The 20,541-nt window shown below is 49.6% G+C and overlaps 1 protein-coding gene across 1 annotated transcript in view; it reads right to left on the reverse strand.

The window, feature by feature from the left end:
• The window catches only part of LOC308069532 (uncharacterized protein), a 91,835-nt gene that overhangs the window by 43,706 nt on the left and 27,588 nt on the right, over positions 1 to 20,541 (reverse strand). Inside the window, exon 2 of the mRNA XM_080401937.1 lies at positions 8,491 to 9,024. Coding sequence (XP_080258063.1) covers positions 8,491 to 8,585 — 95 coding nt within the window. The 5' untranslated portion in view covers positions 8,586 to 9,024. The remainder of the gene's footprint in view (positions 1 to 8,490; positions 9,025 to 20,541) is intronic.

The raw sequence follows: 20,541 nt of genomic DNA on the forward strand, positions 1-20,541 counted from the left end.
CTCGTGAAGGTCAGCCAGGGACAAGAAGGGGACCACCATGCCCAGCTCTGCAGAGGGGAGGACACAAGTGTCCCTGAGGGAAACTGCTACAAGGTGCCTTTGGGGACGCCTGCATGGCCCTGGGAGGCTGGAGCATTGCCTGCACTGCGGTGAGCGCCTCACTCCTCGCCACACCTCAGTCCCGGTTTTTCCAGCCGGGCCGCCAGCAGGCAGAGCAGCCCACGTAGAGGGGCAGCGGCAGGTGCAGGGAACGTGGGGCGCTTACCGAGAGGGTGGGCACAGCCTTGATGCTCAGCAAAGGCTGGCATCTGCTGCACTTCAACTAGGCTGGCGCTGTCCTGAGTGTGTCACCCATGGGGTGACCGGAGGCTCCCCAGGCACAGGAATGGGGCAACTTCAAACACCTTCATATGCATAACTCATGGAGACAGGCATATCCAAACACTGCCCTGAAACAGGACTCTTCTGAGGATAAACGTGTCCCATATCCTACAAGCACTCAGATTTTCATGATTTGTGCACCAAAAGCTGTTGCAAAAATAAGCAGAATGGTGTAGTGAGGTCAATAGCAGCAGCAGCAGCTTCAAAGCAGAATTAACAAGGATATAATTATTTTACATTTTAAGCATGAAATCTTTAATATCTATTTCTTGCTTTTTTTGCTCCATTAAATGGTACATTTCCACCCTGTCAGGCAGGCTCCTGCAGTTGAGGTTAAGCCAGATGGAGCTGGAGCTCAGCATCCATCGCTGGGGGAGCAGAAGGGCACCAACACTGCCCCGATGCTGTCCCCAGCCCCTGGCAGCCTGAGGGTGGCTGCAGGACCCAGGCAGCTCCCCCCAGGGAATGATGCTGGGAGGTAATTATCCAAAACTCTCCCTTTGTTTTTAAGGAAGCTGAACACAGTCTATGCAGCAAAACATGTCCCGGTTCAAAGCATCTGGCAGCTCATGATGCAGACATCAGCCTCAGCCGTCAGACCGCAGCACCTTGAATTAAAAAAGGCTCCATGCAGGGAGAGACAGATAGCTACCTCTACTAAATGGCATTTTATCGCTGTAGACAGAGCAACAGAGGGAAGGAGGGAAGACACGGAAAATGTCACTGAATGCAAGAAATTTCTGCATAATACTCTGCTTTATCTTGCCATTTATTATGTTGCTACATAGGTAAAAGGCAGTGTTTCCCTGCAGTTTTTTGTTCTTTGGGTCAGAAATCATCTGTGCAGTCTACCCGCGTACAATGGCTAGCAAACAGGAATCAAAGCTATTATGCTGTACGACTATACTACTAATAAGGAGATTCCCACAGGCCATTAGATATACAGTAGGATGAGAACATAACCCACCTAGAAGCACAGTGCTACAAGAATACTCAGGCTCCCTGTAAGAAATCACAACCAGCCAGCCAAAAACAGGGCCCAGCTGCCTGAACCCTCTTTTTTTCTTTGCCAGTCACCAGATAAACTGGAAGCAGCAGACAGCGAGGGGAGCTTCTGCCTGGAGGTGGCTCGATGGAGCTCTGGCCCACAGCCACTGCCACGATGGGCAGGGATGTGTCCAGATCCCCAAAACGGGCGGACGCTGCTGATATGCCTTCAACGTACCCTCCTGAATGGACTTCTGGCAAGAGATTTTTGAAAGATTCATGAACTGCCATACGTTAAAAAAATGCACCCTGAGCTGGTAGCTATCCTCGCCTTGTTCAGCTGTTTCACTGCGCTTTTCACACACACACACACAAAAAAAAGGAAGCCATTTTTTAAATTTCACATTAAATCAGTAGGAAATACTGGTCCATACAGTCCAAGGTTCACTGCTTTCAGGTGACTGCTTATAAATATTCATTAGAGAATTAAAGAGCTATTAACAAGGGTAACTGTTGAGGAGCATTTATTAACTGTCTTCCACAAGAAATTAAATTTGCATTTTTCAGTGTGGAAATCCACTTTGTGAAATGGCACCTTGCATGACAACAAAACGTGAGATAAAACCTGATGTGAAGGCAAGAAACACCTATTTCTGACACAAAGAAAAGGACACTTTGGATTGGGCAGCCGAAAAGAACACTTTTTGCAACCCTGAGTCACTCCATCCTGCCCCCGATTCCTGGCCCCAGCACCCTGACCCACCTCTCCCCACACCGCAGCAGCACAGAAACTCGTCCCTTTTCAGTAACTGTGATTCATCCTGATTTGCATACCATGGTCACTGCCTCCACATTTCCTCTAATTAATTCCCCAGAAAGAGACTTTACCCTGCAGTGCTGTAAAATTAGGTTTGGTTCGTATTTGTCATAGCATGAGGCTCACATCCCCCATCAGGACTGGGGTGCCATGGCATGTACCCCACGGTGGCTGCCTCCATGGCCCAGCCCCATTGCAGGTGATGGTGAAGGGGATCTGGCATTTTACCTACACATACATAGCTTTGCACTTAGGGCTCTGCATTTGCTCTCCAGTTGCACACAGGGGCTTTTATTACCATCTTACACGCGGACCTAGCAGGCACGATCACATAAGCAATACCCACCGGTCCCTTGAGTCATCTATAGGGGAGGGGTACAGGCTTCATGGATTTTATCTAAGAAAACCGGACAAGGCAGGGTCTCAGAGGGGAGCAGGAGGAAAATGACCATTTTGGGGCCAGCGAAAGCAAATTAACACAGCACGCTCTGCCACTGAGGGCTGCGCGCCAGCCACTGCAATAAAGGCCCCCTGCGTGTCAATTCATGCGTGCAGCGACCGTACCACACCGTCAAGACAGACAGCCCTGCTGTGAAGCCAGTAATTTTCCTACAACTGCAGCAAATGGAAATGCATAAGGGAATCCCAGGGGAGGGTCTATTACATAAAGCAATTATTCCTCAGCCTGAAAGGCAAGACAGTAATTGCATCCCCTAATGTCACTCCTAAAGCATAATTCAATAATTAATATTTGTTCTTCGGCATTGGTAAAATAATGGCATCTGAAAACGGGGAACCCGGAGCAGCCCCAGGTTCCCCTCGGCTGAGATCACGCATTATACAGGAGTTCTTTCGCAGCAGATGAGTAGCTACTGGATTTTGGCCTGGGATTCCCAGATCCCTGAAGATCCAGGGGTCCACAAAATGCCACCAGAAAAAGCAGGCCTGTTCTCAGCAGCCTGGGACTCACTTGACTCTGAGGGGGAACTTCTAGGGAGCTGCAGAAGGAAAGAAATAATGAACACCAACACAAGAGGTGGTGCATTTGCTTTAAGGGTTAATTGATGCTGTAGACTATTGCCTTGGGAAAGGGAGAGAAATGGGGTCAGTGCAGAAGTCCCCACGAGTGATTTCTCTTTCCTGGCTCTGAACTGTTGCGGTAGGCCATTGCTGGAAGAAGAAAAGATCCACTGAGCAATCCCTGACTACTAGAAGTCCTGCAGAAAACTGAAGTCCCATTCTGCTGCCATCAAATTAGCCATAAGTTATTTCCTCAAGTCTTTGAATAGGTCTGTTTAAAACTGCAAACTAACCACAGCCAGAAACTCTCATGTTTCTCTGTAAAACCACAGCAAGCTATATATGTATGAATATATATATATATATGCACATACACACACACATACACCCCTTTTTTTTTAAAAATAATGTCACTACTATTGTGCAGTATGTGCTCTGTTGGCGTTTTACAAAATGTCCTTCATGCACAAGGTGTGGACTGATGGAAAGGCAGTGGCCCCAGGTGTTACTTTCCATCTCAGACCATCATTCGGCCACACTGCATCCCCTCCTGGCCAGCTCACCGCTCACCAGCACCGGGATGGAGAGAGCCCCCGGCATGCCTGGCACCTGCAGAGCACCCCAGGGCAGCCTCGCTGCAGGGAGAGGGCAAGGCTTCCTGGACAAATCCCCTCCAGCAGCAGGACTGGTCCCTTCCCTGCTCGCAATGCCCACAGAGGCACCGCGCATCCTGCTCCGGGCACGGCTGTGCAGGGTAAGGACTGGTGGTGGGGATCTCATGTCCAGGTGTGACGGCATCCAGTGACTATCCGCTGCTCCACACCGGCGCTGAGCACACATAAACAGCCATGCACTGGGGCCCTGGAAATACGCGAATATAGGTATTCCTCCTTCTCAAAGACGAGTGACAATACACACATCTTGGTTAAAATGATGTCTCTATTTATTCAGCTTTTTCAAAGATAAGTGTCAAGCCTACATGCTTTCAGGGCAAACCTGCCAATGGATGAGTAAGTCAAAACCCTTAGAACAAAGGCCAATAGCAAACAGGATGCCGAGAGTTTGTCTGAAGTCATGCAAGTTATGAAACATTTTCTGACTTTCAGGAATGATTCATCATTTTTACGTTTTTGGCACAGATCTTTTTAGTTAGTCACTGGCATGGTTTCAGCAATAGATTAACCTCTCAGAGCCTTCGGCTCTCATTTCTAACTCCAGACTTTGAAACTCCATCCTTGAATTACACATATGACCTACGGAGCTCCCTTTTTTTTCCTTCTCTCGGAAGATGATGTTGATCTTTGCCTGGTTTTAGCTAGCAGAAAAACCTGAGACTTGGGGTGACTTTCTCATCTGTCCCAAGGCACTGTTGGTGGCCCTTGCTGGGATGCTCTGGCAGGGCAGAGACGAGGCTGCTGCTGCTGGACGTTGCACGTTTCCTCTAGGTATTGCACTTGCCCATCTTTTTACTGCATTTAAGATCACTGCTAAATGCAAATGTAAATCCTGGGATTAAATTAAATCAGAAAAAAAGATAACATTCGGAGTGAGCTTGATCGAATATAAACTTTTAAAGAAATATGCACCAAAGATGTTGAAACTAAAGGGTAAGCATTCTGCAAATGTACATCACAGTTCCCTCAGCCAGCAGCAGGGACACCAGAGGAATCAAGGAAGACCTCGGTGCTCACCAATCCCTAGCAGCATTTGAGCAGGTGGCCCCAGTGCTCGGGAATGCTGGCCACCACTCCTGATGCCCACTGGTCCTAGTTGCATTTTAAGGGTTAATTTCAGATCACGACATTTCACTAAGCCCGGTGTTTGTTACTTTGTTGTTCGGAAATGTGACACTGCCATTAGGATTCCCTGTGCTTTACAGAAAGTTGTGACATTCAGAGTGATTTCATCTGTTCTTTGGCTACACAGGGAGCAATGCCAAAGGTAATCCACACTTTGAAGCAGAGGGTATGTGAGAAAACCTCCTTGTCTGAGAGCAGAAATCTGGCAAATCTGAAGGTATAAATTAAATTATTTAAGAAAAACTCAAGGTGTCGCTGGACAATGTGAGTCAGAGATTCACCCCAGACCAGACATCAAGATCCAAATTAGAGTAATGAATTTAAAATACAACATTGGCAGGTGAAGGTATCTGTGGGGCTGTTACCCTGTGGCCATGATGCTACTGTACAGGACCAAATGCCCTTGCAGGTGAGCACAGGCAGCCCAAGGTACAGGCAGAAGGCAACAGACATCAAAAGACCTCTTCAAGGAGGAAACCCAGCCAGCTCACAGGTGGCAATGCTTGATTCAATCCTGCATGACATGCAGCAGAGAAGAACAATTTGATGAGTATTTTATACCTAACTATTTAAACAAAAGAACTCATACTCTGCTTCTAATTAGGTTTTGTTATTAAGCTATCACCTGATGTGGAAAGACAGTCATATAAAGTTGTCCTAGAATGGAAAATCTGAGAGCTGAGAACTTTCACATGGGGCTTCAGTGAATGGCCACCATCTGGGGGTGAGTGGCACCCCCAGCCCTGGCCCTTGTACGAGGGTCTGTGCCCACAGGGTCCAGTGATACTTGCTTTCTACCTTCTCTTCTCTCTTCTTCTACAACATCAGCCACATCCTGGGGTGAGGGACGGTCCTGCAGGGCAGATGGGGCTGTCCCCTGGGGCGGCCGTGAGACTCTGTGTCTCCGGAGCATCTCACCCCACCTCTGCCAGAGACCTGGCCAGCATGATGCCATGAACAGCGAGGTGCAAGTTTTAGGGATGTTTTTCTGGTGACACGAGCCCTGACACACAGACAAGCAGCACTTCTCGCAGCGTTGCTTTTTCCCAGGGAGCTCCAGCCAGCGCTGCAACCTATAAAGCTGCTGAAGCTCAGTTGTCCCACAGCAGTTCGCTCCTCGCTTTTCAGGGGAGGGATGGGGGTCCCTGCTGGGAAGGGGGGTCTGATCACCCCTGCCAATGCAAGTCAAGCAAGCCTACCTGCTCACGGATGACACCCCTTGGCCCCAAGCCCCAGAGTAATCACTACTGCGGCATCGTCCCTCCCAGCTTCCCTGCCCCGAGCTGCCCCACATGTGGCCAAGTTGGTGACAAAAGGTCTTGTAAAAGCCTCAGATTTGGGAAGGGCTCTCCCCAGTTTCCCACTGGGCCCCTTGGAAGCTCCACCATGTCCCTGCCACCGTCACCCTGCTCTCAGAAGTGCGGTGGTGAACAACCTCCCCGTAGGTGCCATCTGTCAGCAGCAGCCCGAGAGCGCACCACAGGGCACTTGCACAGCACCAGGCATTTTGGCAAGGCCAGAAGCAGAAACTCTCGGATAAATCCGGTTCTGCCTTCACCACCGTGTCTCTGCCAGCTGGGAGCGAAGCATCCTGAGCCCCTGAGCCTGGGTGAAGGCAGCAAGCAGGCAGCAGCCCCTGGCACTGCGCCGTCACCGTCCACCATCCAGTCGCTCAAAACTCAGTAATCAAAGGGGCCTTGTTTCGGAGATGGAGGGGGTGGTTGGGTTTGCTTTTGATAGGAATTAATACCCAGTCTTCCCTTGGCTTTTTCCTTAAAGTAATAATATATGGCATCACCCCAAAAGCATATAAAGAACAGACAGTGTAAAGGCAAGGCGATCCATCTACAATGAAAAACCAGACGTTATGGAGAATGCTGGGAGGGTTTCAAACCAGCGTTAGGGAAAAATCCTTGCTCTTTCAGCTTATAGCTCACTCAGAATTAGCTTCTACAAGTTATACACAATTTATGTCACAAAAATCTGTAATGCCCCTTCTAGGCCACTCACCCGAGCTGCTCGTTGGTACTACAGGTATGGCGTGTACACGCGCTGGTGGTCTGCAGCTCGGAGGCTTTCTGACTGCAATTTCTAATTTGTGCAGAGGCTTGTAGCAGAGGGCAACGACTCAATGCACATATGCTGGATTAAGCTTGTCAACCTGAAAATTCATTCAGGAAACACTTCCTTAGTTTTTCTAAGACTTGCTACGTTTAAAAGTCTTTGTTCCCCCTCATACATTTTGTGCCTGTATGTCAATAAATACTAATAGCCTTTATTTGTGAAAAATTTACACAAAGCCTCTAGTCTAACCGTTTTTTTTTTGGCTGTATTATTTTTTTTTCCCCAGGGAAAAACAAAAAAAAGTAATTTTTGTCTGTAAATGAAAGCAGGAACGGAAAGCTTTTCCCAGTGACTAATGGTAAGTATGCTTGACACTGCATGTTAAATGAAACGTACAGGAATATGTAAGCTCTTTGGTTTTCTCCTTCATCCTGCTGCTACAATTTGCAGTAGTTTTTGACTTCCAGAGCAGCAGCAGCAGCCAGGTGCCAGCAGTGAAGCAGTTAAACTACTGGCAGTGCTGGGACACACATGCCAAGCAAATGCATTTCTATTTTCACAAGAGAGAAGGTAATGCAAATACACGAATACTGTTTACACAATAGAGAAGGGAGGGGAATATCTCCATTATCAACTAGTAATTTTTCCAGACAAAGAAGTCTTTTCTGTAGCGCAGTAATCCTCTTAGGCACCAACCGTATATAATTGACACTTCTCAATTATACACCTACAGAAGCACAAAGTTATTTCTTGTTTAGCTAGTTTTCAAGCCCGTGTGCCAGCTTTCCACATTTTCCATTACTCCACACCTTACGTACTGCTAATGCCTCTGATAGGAAATTACACACACTCTAATTACGGCACGCAGGGCCTGTCTGCGCAGCTCCCCCCGCCCTGCCGGGCTGCATAAGCAGAAGAGCATCAGCAAAAATTCCTCTGCGTTATTCAGGCATGACCTCCCTGTTCAGAAATCAGCTTTAGTCTCCCCTGATCTGTGATTTTCCATTTCCTCCCCGGGCAGGTCTTGCACAATGACCCCGCGACAGTGGCTTTCGTGCCACCCAGGTCCATCCAGGCACTCAGAGGCAAATGCAGACAGCCCTTGGAGTGGAGCTCCTCTCCGGCTGCCCTGCATGAGAGGAGGGTTTTGAAAATTCAAAAATGGTTTTGAATTTTGCACTGCTGAATCGCTGGTGACCAGCACCATCCCTAAACCCGTGTGCCTGGCACACAGCGGGCCCAGTGGCTGATGGGCTGACAGAGGCTCCCACCCTGCGGAGCCGCTTCGGGGAGTGCGGCTGAGGGAGGCTGCATGGCAAGATGCTGCCCCACAGCCCTGCATCACCCCACTGAAGGAACCAGGTGTTGTGTCACCCTGACAAAGAGCAAGTGCTACTTAAGAAACAAACAAAAGGTTCTTACCTTTTGGCAACAGTGGCGGTTCTGTCCCTGCCCTCCATGTGTACCTGGGAGCTCACCCAGCACCCAGCCCGAGCACCAGCAGCTTCCCCAGACATCTGGGTGGCTCCCACTCTGCCCAGAGGGATACTGATGGCCTTGGCGGCCCTGGACTAACTGGATTTGATGATCTCAAAGGTCTTTTCCAACCTAAATGTTTCTATGATTCTGTATTATTATATCCAGATGTGCTGTGCTTTTTCCAGTTTTTCGGGGGCACATTCATACACCAAAAGTGGGAAACAAGCAAATGCAAAGGTATAAGCCCTTTTGCTCTCTGCTAAGAGAAGTGTGCATCAGGGAGGGAGGAAAGTGGGGAGCCTCACCACACCTTTTGCTCAGCTGCTGTTCATGATGCTGGTCTTGGCCATTTCCCCACAGCCCCTGATGAACGGCCACCCCGCAGGGCTCCTGGGCAGTGTTAGGCAAGGTCTCCAGAGTGGCCTGGAGTCCCAGGTTATACACAGCACTGCAGAAGGCAGCTTCTCCCTTCTCCAGCTGAGAAAAAAGGGATGACAGAGTCAGCACCCACTATTGCCTACTGACCTGCTGGCTCAGGCAAGGCGTGCGGGCCCAGGCCGCACTCGCTGGGACAGCACCGGCGGCGGGAGCTCTGGGGACACAGGGTGCTGCAGCGGGACGGCTGTCCCTGCACCAGCCCAGCCTGCCCAGCACGGCATGGCTCGGCCTGGCCTGAGTACGTGGGTGCCCTCACACCAGACATGCTCCACTCGGCAGCTCCCGGCTGCGCACAGGGCCGGCACTGCTCAAGTGCGGGGCTGCTGCTAGGAAAATGTGTGCTGAGAGGGTAAAAATCCATTTTTGGGGTGTATGTATGTTACTGGTGGTTTAAATAAATAAATAAAGTTAAGTGCAACTGAACTCGGAGATAAACCCAATAAATGTTCTGTGCCCTGTGAGTGGGCTGGAAATGAGCGCAGCCACAACTGGTAAAAGCCACTGAAATGGCTTATTCACCCCCTTCCCCAGTCCTATACACAGAGCTGAACTCTGCTTTCATCAGAGGATTTATACACGCTCCTTCTATCATCAGTAGAAATCAAGGGACTCGTTAATTTTAAAGGTACTGAGCTGCACTGTGTGCAACAGACCCGTGCTGGCTTAAGAAGCCCAGGGTTTATTTTTAGGCCCATTTATACATCTCTCACTTTAATCTCTCCTTGTTTAATCTGTTTTTGCACTCTCTTCTGACATAGAGATAGGCAAAAAAATAATCAGGTTTAAAAACCCCACCCCCAAACCCTGACACCGCCTGTTATTGACCACAGCAAGAGCAAATGCAGACGCGGAGGAAACTATTTATAGCTCAGATAAACAAGGCAGAGGTTTTGCTTAATGAAAGGAAATGGAAAAATAGTGCTCAGACCTAGACCTTGAACACATTGCCCTTGCCTGGGCTCAGAAGGCTGGTGGGTTCCTGCTGTCCCTGCCAGCCCACGGGGACAGGGAGGGGGATGCAGGTGCTACAGCCACCGCTGGGCACCAGCTGGGCTCTTGGCTGTTGAGGGTGTTTCTGGTTTCACACAAATGCTGAGTGGGGATTTTGTTTCTGCCCTAAAAGATGGGTGGGAGAAGGGAAGGCGGTCCTGCCCCAGAGGATTGCTGCTGTGCCTCGCAGGGGCAGATGTGCTTTAATTTGCCTGTGGCAGGGGCTGGAGGGAGGGTGCTTGGGGCACCGCTTGGCCAGACTAGCGGGAACAAAGGGTTTTATTCAGAAAATAAAACATGCAGAGCACAGCTCCGTGTCACATTAACTTTGACCAACCCTAAATGTATTAAGTAGAACTACTCCAGCTGAGTTTTCCAGGGAGGAGGAATACACAGCAAATACATCTTAACTAGGGGTTTCCCTCTACACCTCTGCCCTCATTTCTGGCAAGGGTGTCGGATTTTTTACTGTACCCCCAGTTTTGCCTTGAAAAGGCCCAGCTGGGGCCAGTTGCCATGGCAGAGTGAGGTCTGCCAAGTGAGGGGCCGTGGGGAGGGCAGCCCTAGGCAGTCCCAGGCAGCCCCATGGCACAGCATGGCATGGCATGGCATAATGCAGCATGGCACAGCATGGCATGGTGCAACACAGCACAGCATGGTGAAGTGCAGCATGGCATAGCAAGTTGCATCACGACAAGGCATGGCATGGCACGGCATGGCATGGCATCGCATGGTGCAGCACAGCATGACATGGCACGGCACAGCATGGCATGGCACAGCACAGCATGGATCCACCCTGGGAGCAGCTTCTGCGCCAGCAGTCTGAGGGCAGTGAGTGGTGGGGACCAGCCGTGGGGGTGGCGGGAGGCCCCGTGCCTGTCCCGCAGCCAAGGTAGCACTGTGTGATGCTCTCCAGGCTTCCCAAGACACTGCCATTAGCATCCTTGATCGCTCAGTTCGCTCTGCCCTTCAGGGGCTCCGGGCAGGGAATGCAGCCCTAGCTGAAAATAAGCCAGCTGCGTTCCCATTCTCTTATCCTGCTTGAAGCCAGTGTGAATCAAATCAGAGGGTTAATCCCTGAATTTCAGGCCCAGGGAACAGGGCTGTGCTAATTCTTTCCTGTAGATTTGCTAACTTGATTTTTCTTTTCCCGAGACATCAAAGCTGAACCTCCAGAGGAGAACTTCCTAATCAGCAAAGAGAAAAGGAAATCACTTATTTAGTGGGAAGGATGTAGACATACCAAAGGGAAACATTTCCATATTCTTTTTATAGCTATGAAAAACAACTTTAAAGAGTGGGTCCCCTAAAACCTGTTTTTATTGCAAAGAAATGGAGCTTTGGGACCCTTCTGTGTAGTCATCTTGTTCTCTGTACCTATAACAAGAACATCAATGAGATGAGGTGGACTGGAAGATCTTTTCCTTGTTCAAAATACTTTACATTATTGATTGGAGGAGGAGGAAGCAAGCCAGGAAGAAATGAAGTGCTCACAAATTGCACAAAGCCAACCCTCAGATATAACCTCCTGAGCACTGAGTCAGTCCTGCACTTTCTGCATGGCCTGCAAACATTTTGGGGACTCCCTAACTCTACAGACATCCAAGTTTAGACCCCCCAGATGCCATCATTGTAAGCAAAAGCCAGCCTGCAGTACACAGCAGAGTGTTGGCCAGATGAGTCTCCAGTGGAAATTGCAGCTTAATTACACAACAAATGTTTTTAAAAGTGTATATAGCAGATCTATATAAGACTATTCCCCCGATAACAAACATCTGCCTCTTGCTACGGACAGAGTAGTCCAGCTACTTGTTGTTCGGTCTTTTCAAAATTATCCAGCAAATTTTGCCTCAATATACTGTGACTCTGGCGGCTGCCAGAAGATTTCAGATGTAGTCCAAAAACTTAATTTTAGCACCAACTAAAGCTCTCATCATAGCCACAGGAAAGACAAAAAAAAAAGCCCTGAGGCTTATCCAATGACAGAAGTGAGGCCAAGCGACTCATTACTGCATTAACTCTGCACAGGAGCCAAGGAGGATGCTGGAGCATCACTACCCTTACTCCTTCCCCAGCTGGCCATAGCACAAAGCAGTAAAAAACATCAAATCTGGTTCCATTTTCTAGAGGTCAGAACGAGCCCATTTTCCACGTTTTCTGCAGTGTTGTATACCCTCAGATTTTATCTGATCTGTTTTAAAAACTACTGCTGCTTCAAAATCTGGCCTGCTGGTGAGGCAGCCCCAGTGAATTTGGGCAGTGACAGGCACAGGGCTGTGGGCACCTGGGGATGCTCGTCCCCTGCCCCGGCCCTGTGCCACCCACTACCAGGGAGCTTGCCAGGCAGAGGAGGCTCCGTGGAGCAGCACGCTGGCTGGGGAAAAGCCGTGGCGTCAACACTTTGTCAGCTGGCAGGACCTGGCATCCTTGTGTGCCAGGCTGCAGCCTCCAGCCCTTTGACCAGCTGCAGTTTTTCCCTTGGTGTGTGTTTTGGCAGGTTGCAGGGTCCGTGGAGCAGCAGTTAATTTCTGGGTGCTGCAATGCTCTGAAAGCTGCTGGGACACATTTCAACCTTGCACAAATGCCTGCAACAGCCATACATTTAAACTGGAGTTTTGAACTGGGCTTTTCCCCTGGACCTGTGCTCGGTCACCTCTGATGGCTGCTGGTTTTTATCGGGGGGAGGTGGCAATGCACACCGCAGGAGGTATCTGGTGGTCCTCAGCACAATATGAACACTGCCTGTACATCACTCCTGACTGCTCCCAAAAGTCATCTTAAGCTGCTTTCCCTGTGCCAGCTGCTTTTTTCATCTGTTGCTGGGTATGGGTTTGCACCCTCGCCCCCATCCTTGGCACCTCTCCGCCTCCCAGCCCTGCACAGCCCCAGGCTCTCCCAGCGTTACTGCCCTGGGGTGGGCACACGGAGAGGCCGGTCCCCCCTGCTGCTGCCAGTGTGCCCGAGCACTGGCCAACAGCCACCCACCGTGGGGATGGCCATCAGTTCTTGCAGCTGCATCCCCGAGGCACAGCAGTGAATTTCCAGGCTAATCCATCTACTGCACAGCAGTTGATGGCAGCACCATTAGTTCCCACCAGAGCTGTGAGGACTTAAAATTTACCTCTTTTTTTTATTATGTCAGTTTTCAAAGATTTAATTAGGACTGCCTAATTTAAATCACTGGGTAGAAAGGTGCTGTTGGCAGGGTGGTCCAAAACCATTGCAAGTTCAGAGGCACCACCACGATCTGCTGGAAATGACTGAGCTGTCTTTTGGGATGCCGGGTCGTTTTCCTCTAACCTCACTCTGCCAGCAGTGCTGCTTCGGTGGATGCTGGAGTTCCTTATAGTCTAAAATGCAAGACAAGGGGGCGATGCTTACAGGAAAGTCACACTGAATTTAATAGACAATGAAAATGTTTCCAAAGCAGGAGGTTCACCTGCATAGCACTGTGTGGTTAATTACAAAAAAGTGACATTCATTTCTGCTTCTTTTACAGCAACATCACCTCTGATGCTTCTAATGGGCTTTGATACAGATTTCTACAAAAATCCTAAATTTTCTTCGCTATGCCTGATCAGCCAAATGCTTATTCCAAACACAAAATACAGCTGTATAAATTACACATTATTTAGTGACTCATAAGAAAAACTGTTAACAGCGAGGGGTGGCTAAGAAAATAATTACACAAGAAATCCTGCAAATTGGAAACGTCGTGGGACACTCCTAGCATAAATCTGAAGGCTTAAAATAAATCTCAGCTCCCCCAGGCTTTTGCTGAGGGTGGGTGGTGGTGGGCTCAGGGGCCAGGCACTGGGTGCAGGGTCCATCTGTGTGATGAGGCAAAGGCAGCAGCAGCACCAGGGCACTGGGGACCTGGACAGGGACTTCCACGCTCCACCCCCTCCGCAGTGGCTGGGCACCGGGAGTGCAGGCTGGAGGCACAAGGGGTGTTTTGCTGTTCAAAGGCCAAAGTATGTTTAATTTAGGAAGTTTCATGACACCCTAATCTGCAGCAATGACAGTATTAGGTGATGCATTTTGGATGTCCCCCAGGTGTAAGGACCTGGGCATCCCAGCGGCAGCGTTTGTTCAGTCCTGTTTGGTTGAGCCTGGCAGATAGGGCCGGGCTGAGCTGGCTGCCAGCCATGCTGGGGAGGCTGTTGAATTCCCAAGCCTCTTATTTACCAAAATTTATCTAAACGATACATGAGCTGGAACTTCCCCAGGCATCTCCTGGGTGTCTCTCACCCATCACACTGGATTATAACAGCACAGTGCTAAAAAAACCCCAAGAAGCCAAAGAGCTGACAGGGTTGTGAGATGCCTTTTCGCACACCCTCCTCGTAAACTGCTGTCTTTAAAAGCATCTCCTTCAAGGTGACGAGGTTGTGCTAACGAACCCTTCCCTGTTGGGTCTCATAGAATCACAGGATCGTTTATGTTGGAAAAGACCTTTAAGATCATTATGCCCAACCAATAACCCAGCACTGCCAAGCCCACCACTAACACATGTCCCTAAGCACCACATCTACACATCTTTTAAATACTCCCAAGGATGGTGATTCCATCACCTCCTTGGGCAGCCTGTTCCAATGCTTGACAGCCCTTGCAGTGAAGAAATTTTTCCTAGTATCATGATGTGCCTGGGACCTCCGAGGCCACCTTATCTTCAGCCCTTTCTGCCCTGGGCATGGGAGGGTGGTCACAGGCAAGCACAGGTGCTGAGCAGGCAAAAGGAGAAAAAGGGGAAAAGAACCCCAAGTTAATCAAAGAGAAACCTGGAAATTGTTAACTCTGGGTTTGCCATGCATGGACGGCTGTGTTAGTCTCACACTGGGGCTGCCAGGCTGCGGCGGTGGGTCACAGACCCTGGGCTGCAGCAGCCCCTGCCCCCCATCCTGCTGGCCCAGCCATCGCTGCACCATGCGGGGGGCCTGGCCCCCGCTGCCATCCTTGGGAGCTGCAGGGACCATGGGCTTCCATCCTACCACTGCAGCCCAGCCTCGTGCCTGTGCGGTGAGCTCTGAGCGAGCCCTGCTGCAATTAACTGACTGCTGGGAAGGCATTTCCTAGGGAAATAGGGAGCTGGTTCGTTAAGGATCACTTATGCAGTCCCAAACCTCCACCCCAGCATCAGGAACAGCCTCAAGGCGTTGGAGCAACCAGGGCAACTCAGCTGAGCATCAGGGTCATTTGCCAAGGGAAAGGCAATGCCGCTCCCAGAAAAACAGGAAAGAAAGAGTGACAGCTGGGGACACTGCGAAGAGGCAATACTAAGCTAGCCACCTCGTTGGGGTAGGAACATTCACTAAAGCAATTCTGCAGTCTGACATCTCTGCTTTGGCCTCAGAAATACTCTGATCCAGCTGCTTTGCCCTGTATTCGAGCAGCACGCCAAGCCCCCCCCAGCACCGCCCTGCCCTGATGCTGTGGTGTACACTGGCACTAAGCGCGTTCCCCTCCTCTGTGACGTCCTTTTCTACGCTTGATTAATCAGAAGAAAAGCAGCAGCAGCACCATGGACCAGAAATGCACATTTGCTCTGGTGTCACCTCAACCTTCTTTCCCAAAAGGTGGCCTGATGTGTCACGGAGTTTTGGACATACTAAACTATAATTTCCTATATATGAGTTGGAGATTTTTATAGCTGCACAGGGAATAGGAAGGACTGCAGACAGAAACAGAAAGCAATTTTTTTTTTTCCACAACAAAACCAATGACTTCACTAAAAGTATAATATGCCACCTCCTCCTGTTGGGAACGTGCCACTTAGACTCCAGCTGCCCCTACCAGTAAGCAAAAATAACCCTGCCCAGCACAGGAGCCCGCTCAGGAGGGAGGGGCGGCTGATGTTTTGTTGCAGTGGGTGCAGAGGCTGCTCAGGGATGCACTCGGCAGAACAGTGGTTCCCAGACAGTAAATACCACTGAGGTGAATGACCAGAAATAACCATGCTGGGTTGTTTTCCTTTTTCTCATTTCACTCACATCCAAAAGCAGCATCCCAACAATTTTATTTAACCTATGCTTTCACCAAGGATTGGCTGCATTTTCCAAGTGAGCCTGTAATCTGAGCAGCCTGAGCAAGAGGAGTCAACCCACTGGCCTTGGCTCCCCTGCCCATCCTGCTCCCATCCCCTGCCCATGCTGCTCCCATCCCCTGCCTGTCCTGCTCCCATCCCCTGCCTGTCCTGCTCCCATCCCCTGCCCGTGCTGCTCCCATCCCCTGCCTGTCCTGCTCCCATCCCCTGCCCGTGCTGCTCCCATCCCCTGCCTGTCCTGCTCCCATCCCCTGCCTGTCCTTCTCCCATCCCCTGCCTGTCCTGCTCCCATCCCCTGCCTGTCCTTCTCCCATCCCCTGCCTGTCCTGCTCCCATCCCCTGCCCGTGCTGCTCCCATCCCCTGCCTGTCCTGCTCCCATCCCCTGCCCGTGCTGCTCCCATCCCCTGCCTGTGCTGCCAGGGGTGCCAGAGAAGTCTTGAGCAGTCACACCAGCTTTTGGTGCTGGTTATCCAAGTCAATGCTTAGGGTCACAAACTGCATTTTTATAGAATATGCATATAATGATGATTACCAGCCTTTGGCATTAATTCAAAGCAAAGATCAAACTGTCTAGTGCAACCCTGCACTGGCATATTTGACATTCCCATGGCAGCCCTGGCGTATGCCTGGCAGGAGCCGTCCTGCCCTCGCCTCCCTGCCTGCACTGCAGCCCACCCTCCCTGCCCTGCTTCCTCCCGGCTGCCCCCAGCATTCCCAAGGCAGAGACCAGCACTTCCATCTCCAGTGCCTGGCTCACGGGCACAAGCCCTCTGGGCTGAAGGCTCCAGGAGAAGTCCTGCTGAGCTGGCGTTGGGTCAGGGCTGGGGAGGCAGAGCATGCAGGCGGTGGGTATGGACTGGGATGGCTGGGGGGCCATACCGGTTTCACCTCCTGTTTCTCTGCCTGATGGCCATAGGGCCAGCACCATTGTGTCTTTCTCCTGCAGCTGGTGGAACAGAGGCTGACAAGGTGGGTAATTCAGCTGGTTGGGCTGGGAAGTGCTCCGCTGCCCATTCACTGCTGATCAAAGTGATAGCTGAAATGAATCAAAATTATTTATCACAATCAAAATTATTTATCTTGACTTTTCCCACCAGAAATTTAATTGCAATTAATTATTTTTTTTAAAACACAAAAACACATTTAAGTGAAGCTCCATTCTTCCGAAAAGCCCCAAACACATCTTTCACAGGAAAAAAAATTCAGTGAGCTCCAATTCAGCTTTGTTATGAAAAATCTCTATTATTCACTTTGCTGTAATAAAAAGATTGTTAGCATTTTCAAACAGACTCTTAGCTTTGTTCATTATTATTATTATTATTATTATTATTATTTCCTTCTCTTACAACTCTCAATATTTGCGCTCACCTCAGATGTGGTGATATGAGTGATAACACTCAAGATCTGGGGCCAGCAATTAAGATAAAAATGGGGAAACTGCAGCAGCCAGCCTGGCTGAAGTAAACCCTTGCCCACCTGCTCTGTTGCTCCGGTTCAGACCCCTATGAGCAGGGAAGGGTGGCTGAAGGCTCCCACTTCACTGGGGAGGAGCAGCACTGCTTGGGGTGCCCAGCACCCAGCGAGCTGCTAACGTCGGCACTGCCAGGGCAGTGGGATTTCACTCCACTGTGTCTGGGGGCTCTGAAAATTTTGCATTGACGTCCAGGTTCTCCTGGGAATCCTTCGTTCTCCAGGAGGAATTTCCCCGTGGTAAACGAGCAGTTTACAGGGTGGCCATGGAAGAGCAAACCTGCTCGGGTCCCCCAGTGTCCCCTGTGCCAGCAGCCCCCGCACTCCGGAGCCAGCCCCGCAGAAGGCACAATGCTGCCAGCTGACAGCGCAGCCTCCTCTGCCCTGGCACAGGGTGTTCAATTACTCAGATATAACTGGCCAGAGCTTGCATAGCCACAGATGTTATAAATGGATAAAAAATGATTCTGCCAAAGTTTTTCTTTTTATTCTAGCCAACCTATTTGTTTAAATCTGCTGCAGAAGTGAATTCCAGAGAGATACAATACTCTGTGAGAAGAAGATTTCTTCTGTTGGTTTTAAATGTACTGACCTTTTCATTTGTACTTGGCCACTTGAAAAATACTGCTGCTGCTGCTGCTGCTGCTGCTGATGATGATGATGATGATGATGATTATTACTGGATCACAGAAAAAGACTTGAAATTTACCCATTAGATTTAACTAAGAAAGAAGAGCAACTCAAAACCTTGGAAAATTACATGGATCTCCAGTGTGACTCTTTAAGACTTATTCAAAAAAATCTACTTAAAACCACATTATACTCTCTTAGCTTGTTTTGATCTTTTAATTTAGTTGTTTTGTCCTTAGAAATCAATACACCACAAAGAAAACACAGTTGTATTTTCCATGTCTAACGCAGAATTTGTGAAAAAGAATAATTATTAAGACCACCAGCCAGGTGGAAAATTCTGCTCATTTTATCTCCGCCAAGAAAGCTGGAGTATCAAACACATTCGGATACATAAGAAACTCACTTCTTTTATGTTTAATCCTCTTCAGTGGCAGAAATCATGTGCAAGAGAACTATGAAAGGCACTGCTGGTGTAGCTGTCCCCCTCGGCAGAGCAATGGCACGCTGTCTTCACTGGCTCAAAGCAGCTCTTTGCCTGTATTGCCTTTGCAGCCCCATAATGAAACCTGCCCTTGGGCTCTGTCAGCAGTGAGTGCGGCAGCACCAGTACTGTCAGCACCCCTAAGCAACCAGCCAAACCAAGCCCGCCACAACCTCCCCAAATCATGCTGACTGCGCTGAGCACAAGTGAGAGCAGTGGTGCCCCAGGTGAGCTTTGAGCGTGGGTCTCGTATTGAAATTACAAGGCTGGTGCTGTTGGATTTTGAGGCAAACTCAAGCCTGAGTGCAGCAATACCAAGGTGAAGACCTGAGATCCAGAGAGCTGGAAGGAGACGACTGACCTGGAGTCTTCCCCGAAAGGAGACCGGAGCTGACCTCTGCCAGGATCCCTGAGATCAGGGACACAGTGCAGCACCTTTGGCTACTGCTCTAGAGCGAAAAGAGGAAAGAAAGGGCCTAAAAAGTAACGGCCACCGAGGGAGGTGCAGCAGTGAGAGAGCCTGGCGATCCCTCAACCAGATCGCTGCTCTCCACCGTGTTCTGCACCAGCATGGCAGGAGGGTCCACGACTGGGGGGGGCAAGCACCAGCCACACACTCTGTCACCCAGCCAGAGCACTGCATATGGGTGAGCAGGTTCAAGGCTCAAAAGTACCAACTTCACATTATTCTTGGATTATCCTTAAATTTTATGTACATTTGGAACATGGCACTCGGAGGCTCCCACGCTGAGCGTGCACAAACACATGTGCTAAACGGAGCATGGGGGGATGATCGCGGACACTCATAGCACATGGGACCAGGTGCTTTTGCATTTGTTTGCACATATTACCAGTATAGAAAATTAATCATATGAAAAGAAAACACTCCAGCCTCACATTCCCTGCACTGCTGAGTGTGATGGTTACTCTGGTTTTTATTGCTAGAAAAATCTTTCTTTTGATGTCCTTTGAAAGTATGTCCTTTGAACTACAGTATTTTTATTAATGCTACTGGTCAGATCACACTCCCAACAGCTAAGAAATGTGAGATTAATTTCAGACTGCAAGGGAAACTTTCATTGCAAATTGATGTGCTTTAAGCAAGAGATCCATGGAAACTAGTAAAAATCAAGATCTGCAGTTTCCCCCTTAAGTTTTCAATACTTTCATACATCTCAGCAGATTTGCAATATTTAGAAATAGTTGTTGCTGCCACAGAAAATAAAAACCACAGCTATTTGGCCATCACAGACACATGGCTAAATATAACACCTGCCGGTAAACAGCAACAGACAAGGTGGTTATGGCATGGGATAACACCAAGAGACAAATAAACCGTATCCATAATTAAATAAACAAGTAAATAAAAGGTAGTCACTTTCTTTTTCCAAGTTCCCGCAGACTATTTCAAAATAGGCATTTCTGTGTGTGACTGCAGAATTTGCCAAGACAATAAAAAAGATTTTGAGCCACCTATTATGTAGAGGTATGAGTAAGCCGCATCTGAGCTGTCCAGCCATGCTTCGCCATCACACACAGCTGCTTGCTGGCAGGGAAAGCAAACGTGTAGAAAGCAGAGCGTGGGGTTGCTTTTTGGCTCAAAACCCAAAAGCTGTCCTGAGGCGTGAGGAGGGGGACCCCTCCTGCCCCACAGGCACTCAGGGCCCCCTCCACCCTCCTGCTGCTGCTGTCTTGCTTTGGGAAATAAAGCACTGTGTGTGCAGCAGGCTGACAGCCCTGGGAGGGGAGACGCGGCTGGTGTCACGCATGTGCCCATAGTGCCGAGTGTGCGGTTGCTGCGTGCACCGCGCTCCCCAGCATCCTGCTCCCCAGCCAGGGTCTCCAGGACACGGCAGCAGAACATCACCCTGAGCACTGGTGACAGCTGGTGCCACACTACTGAGGAGCCCGTGGGAAAAGATGCCAAACTCCTTGTCC

The sequence above is a fragment of the Falco punctatus genome (assembly GCF_963210335.1).
Source record: "Falco punctatus genome assembly, chromosome: 9".
Lineage (NCBI taxonomy): Eukaryota > Metazoa > Chordata > Aves > Falconiformes > Falconidae > Falco > Falco punctatus.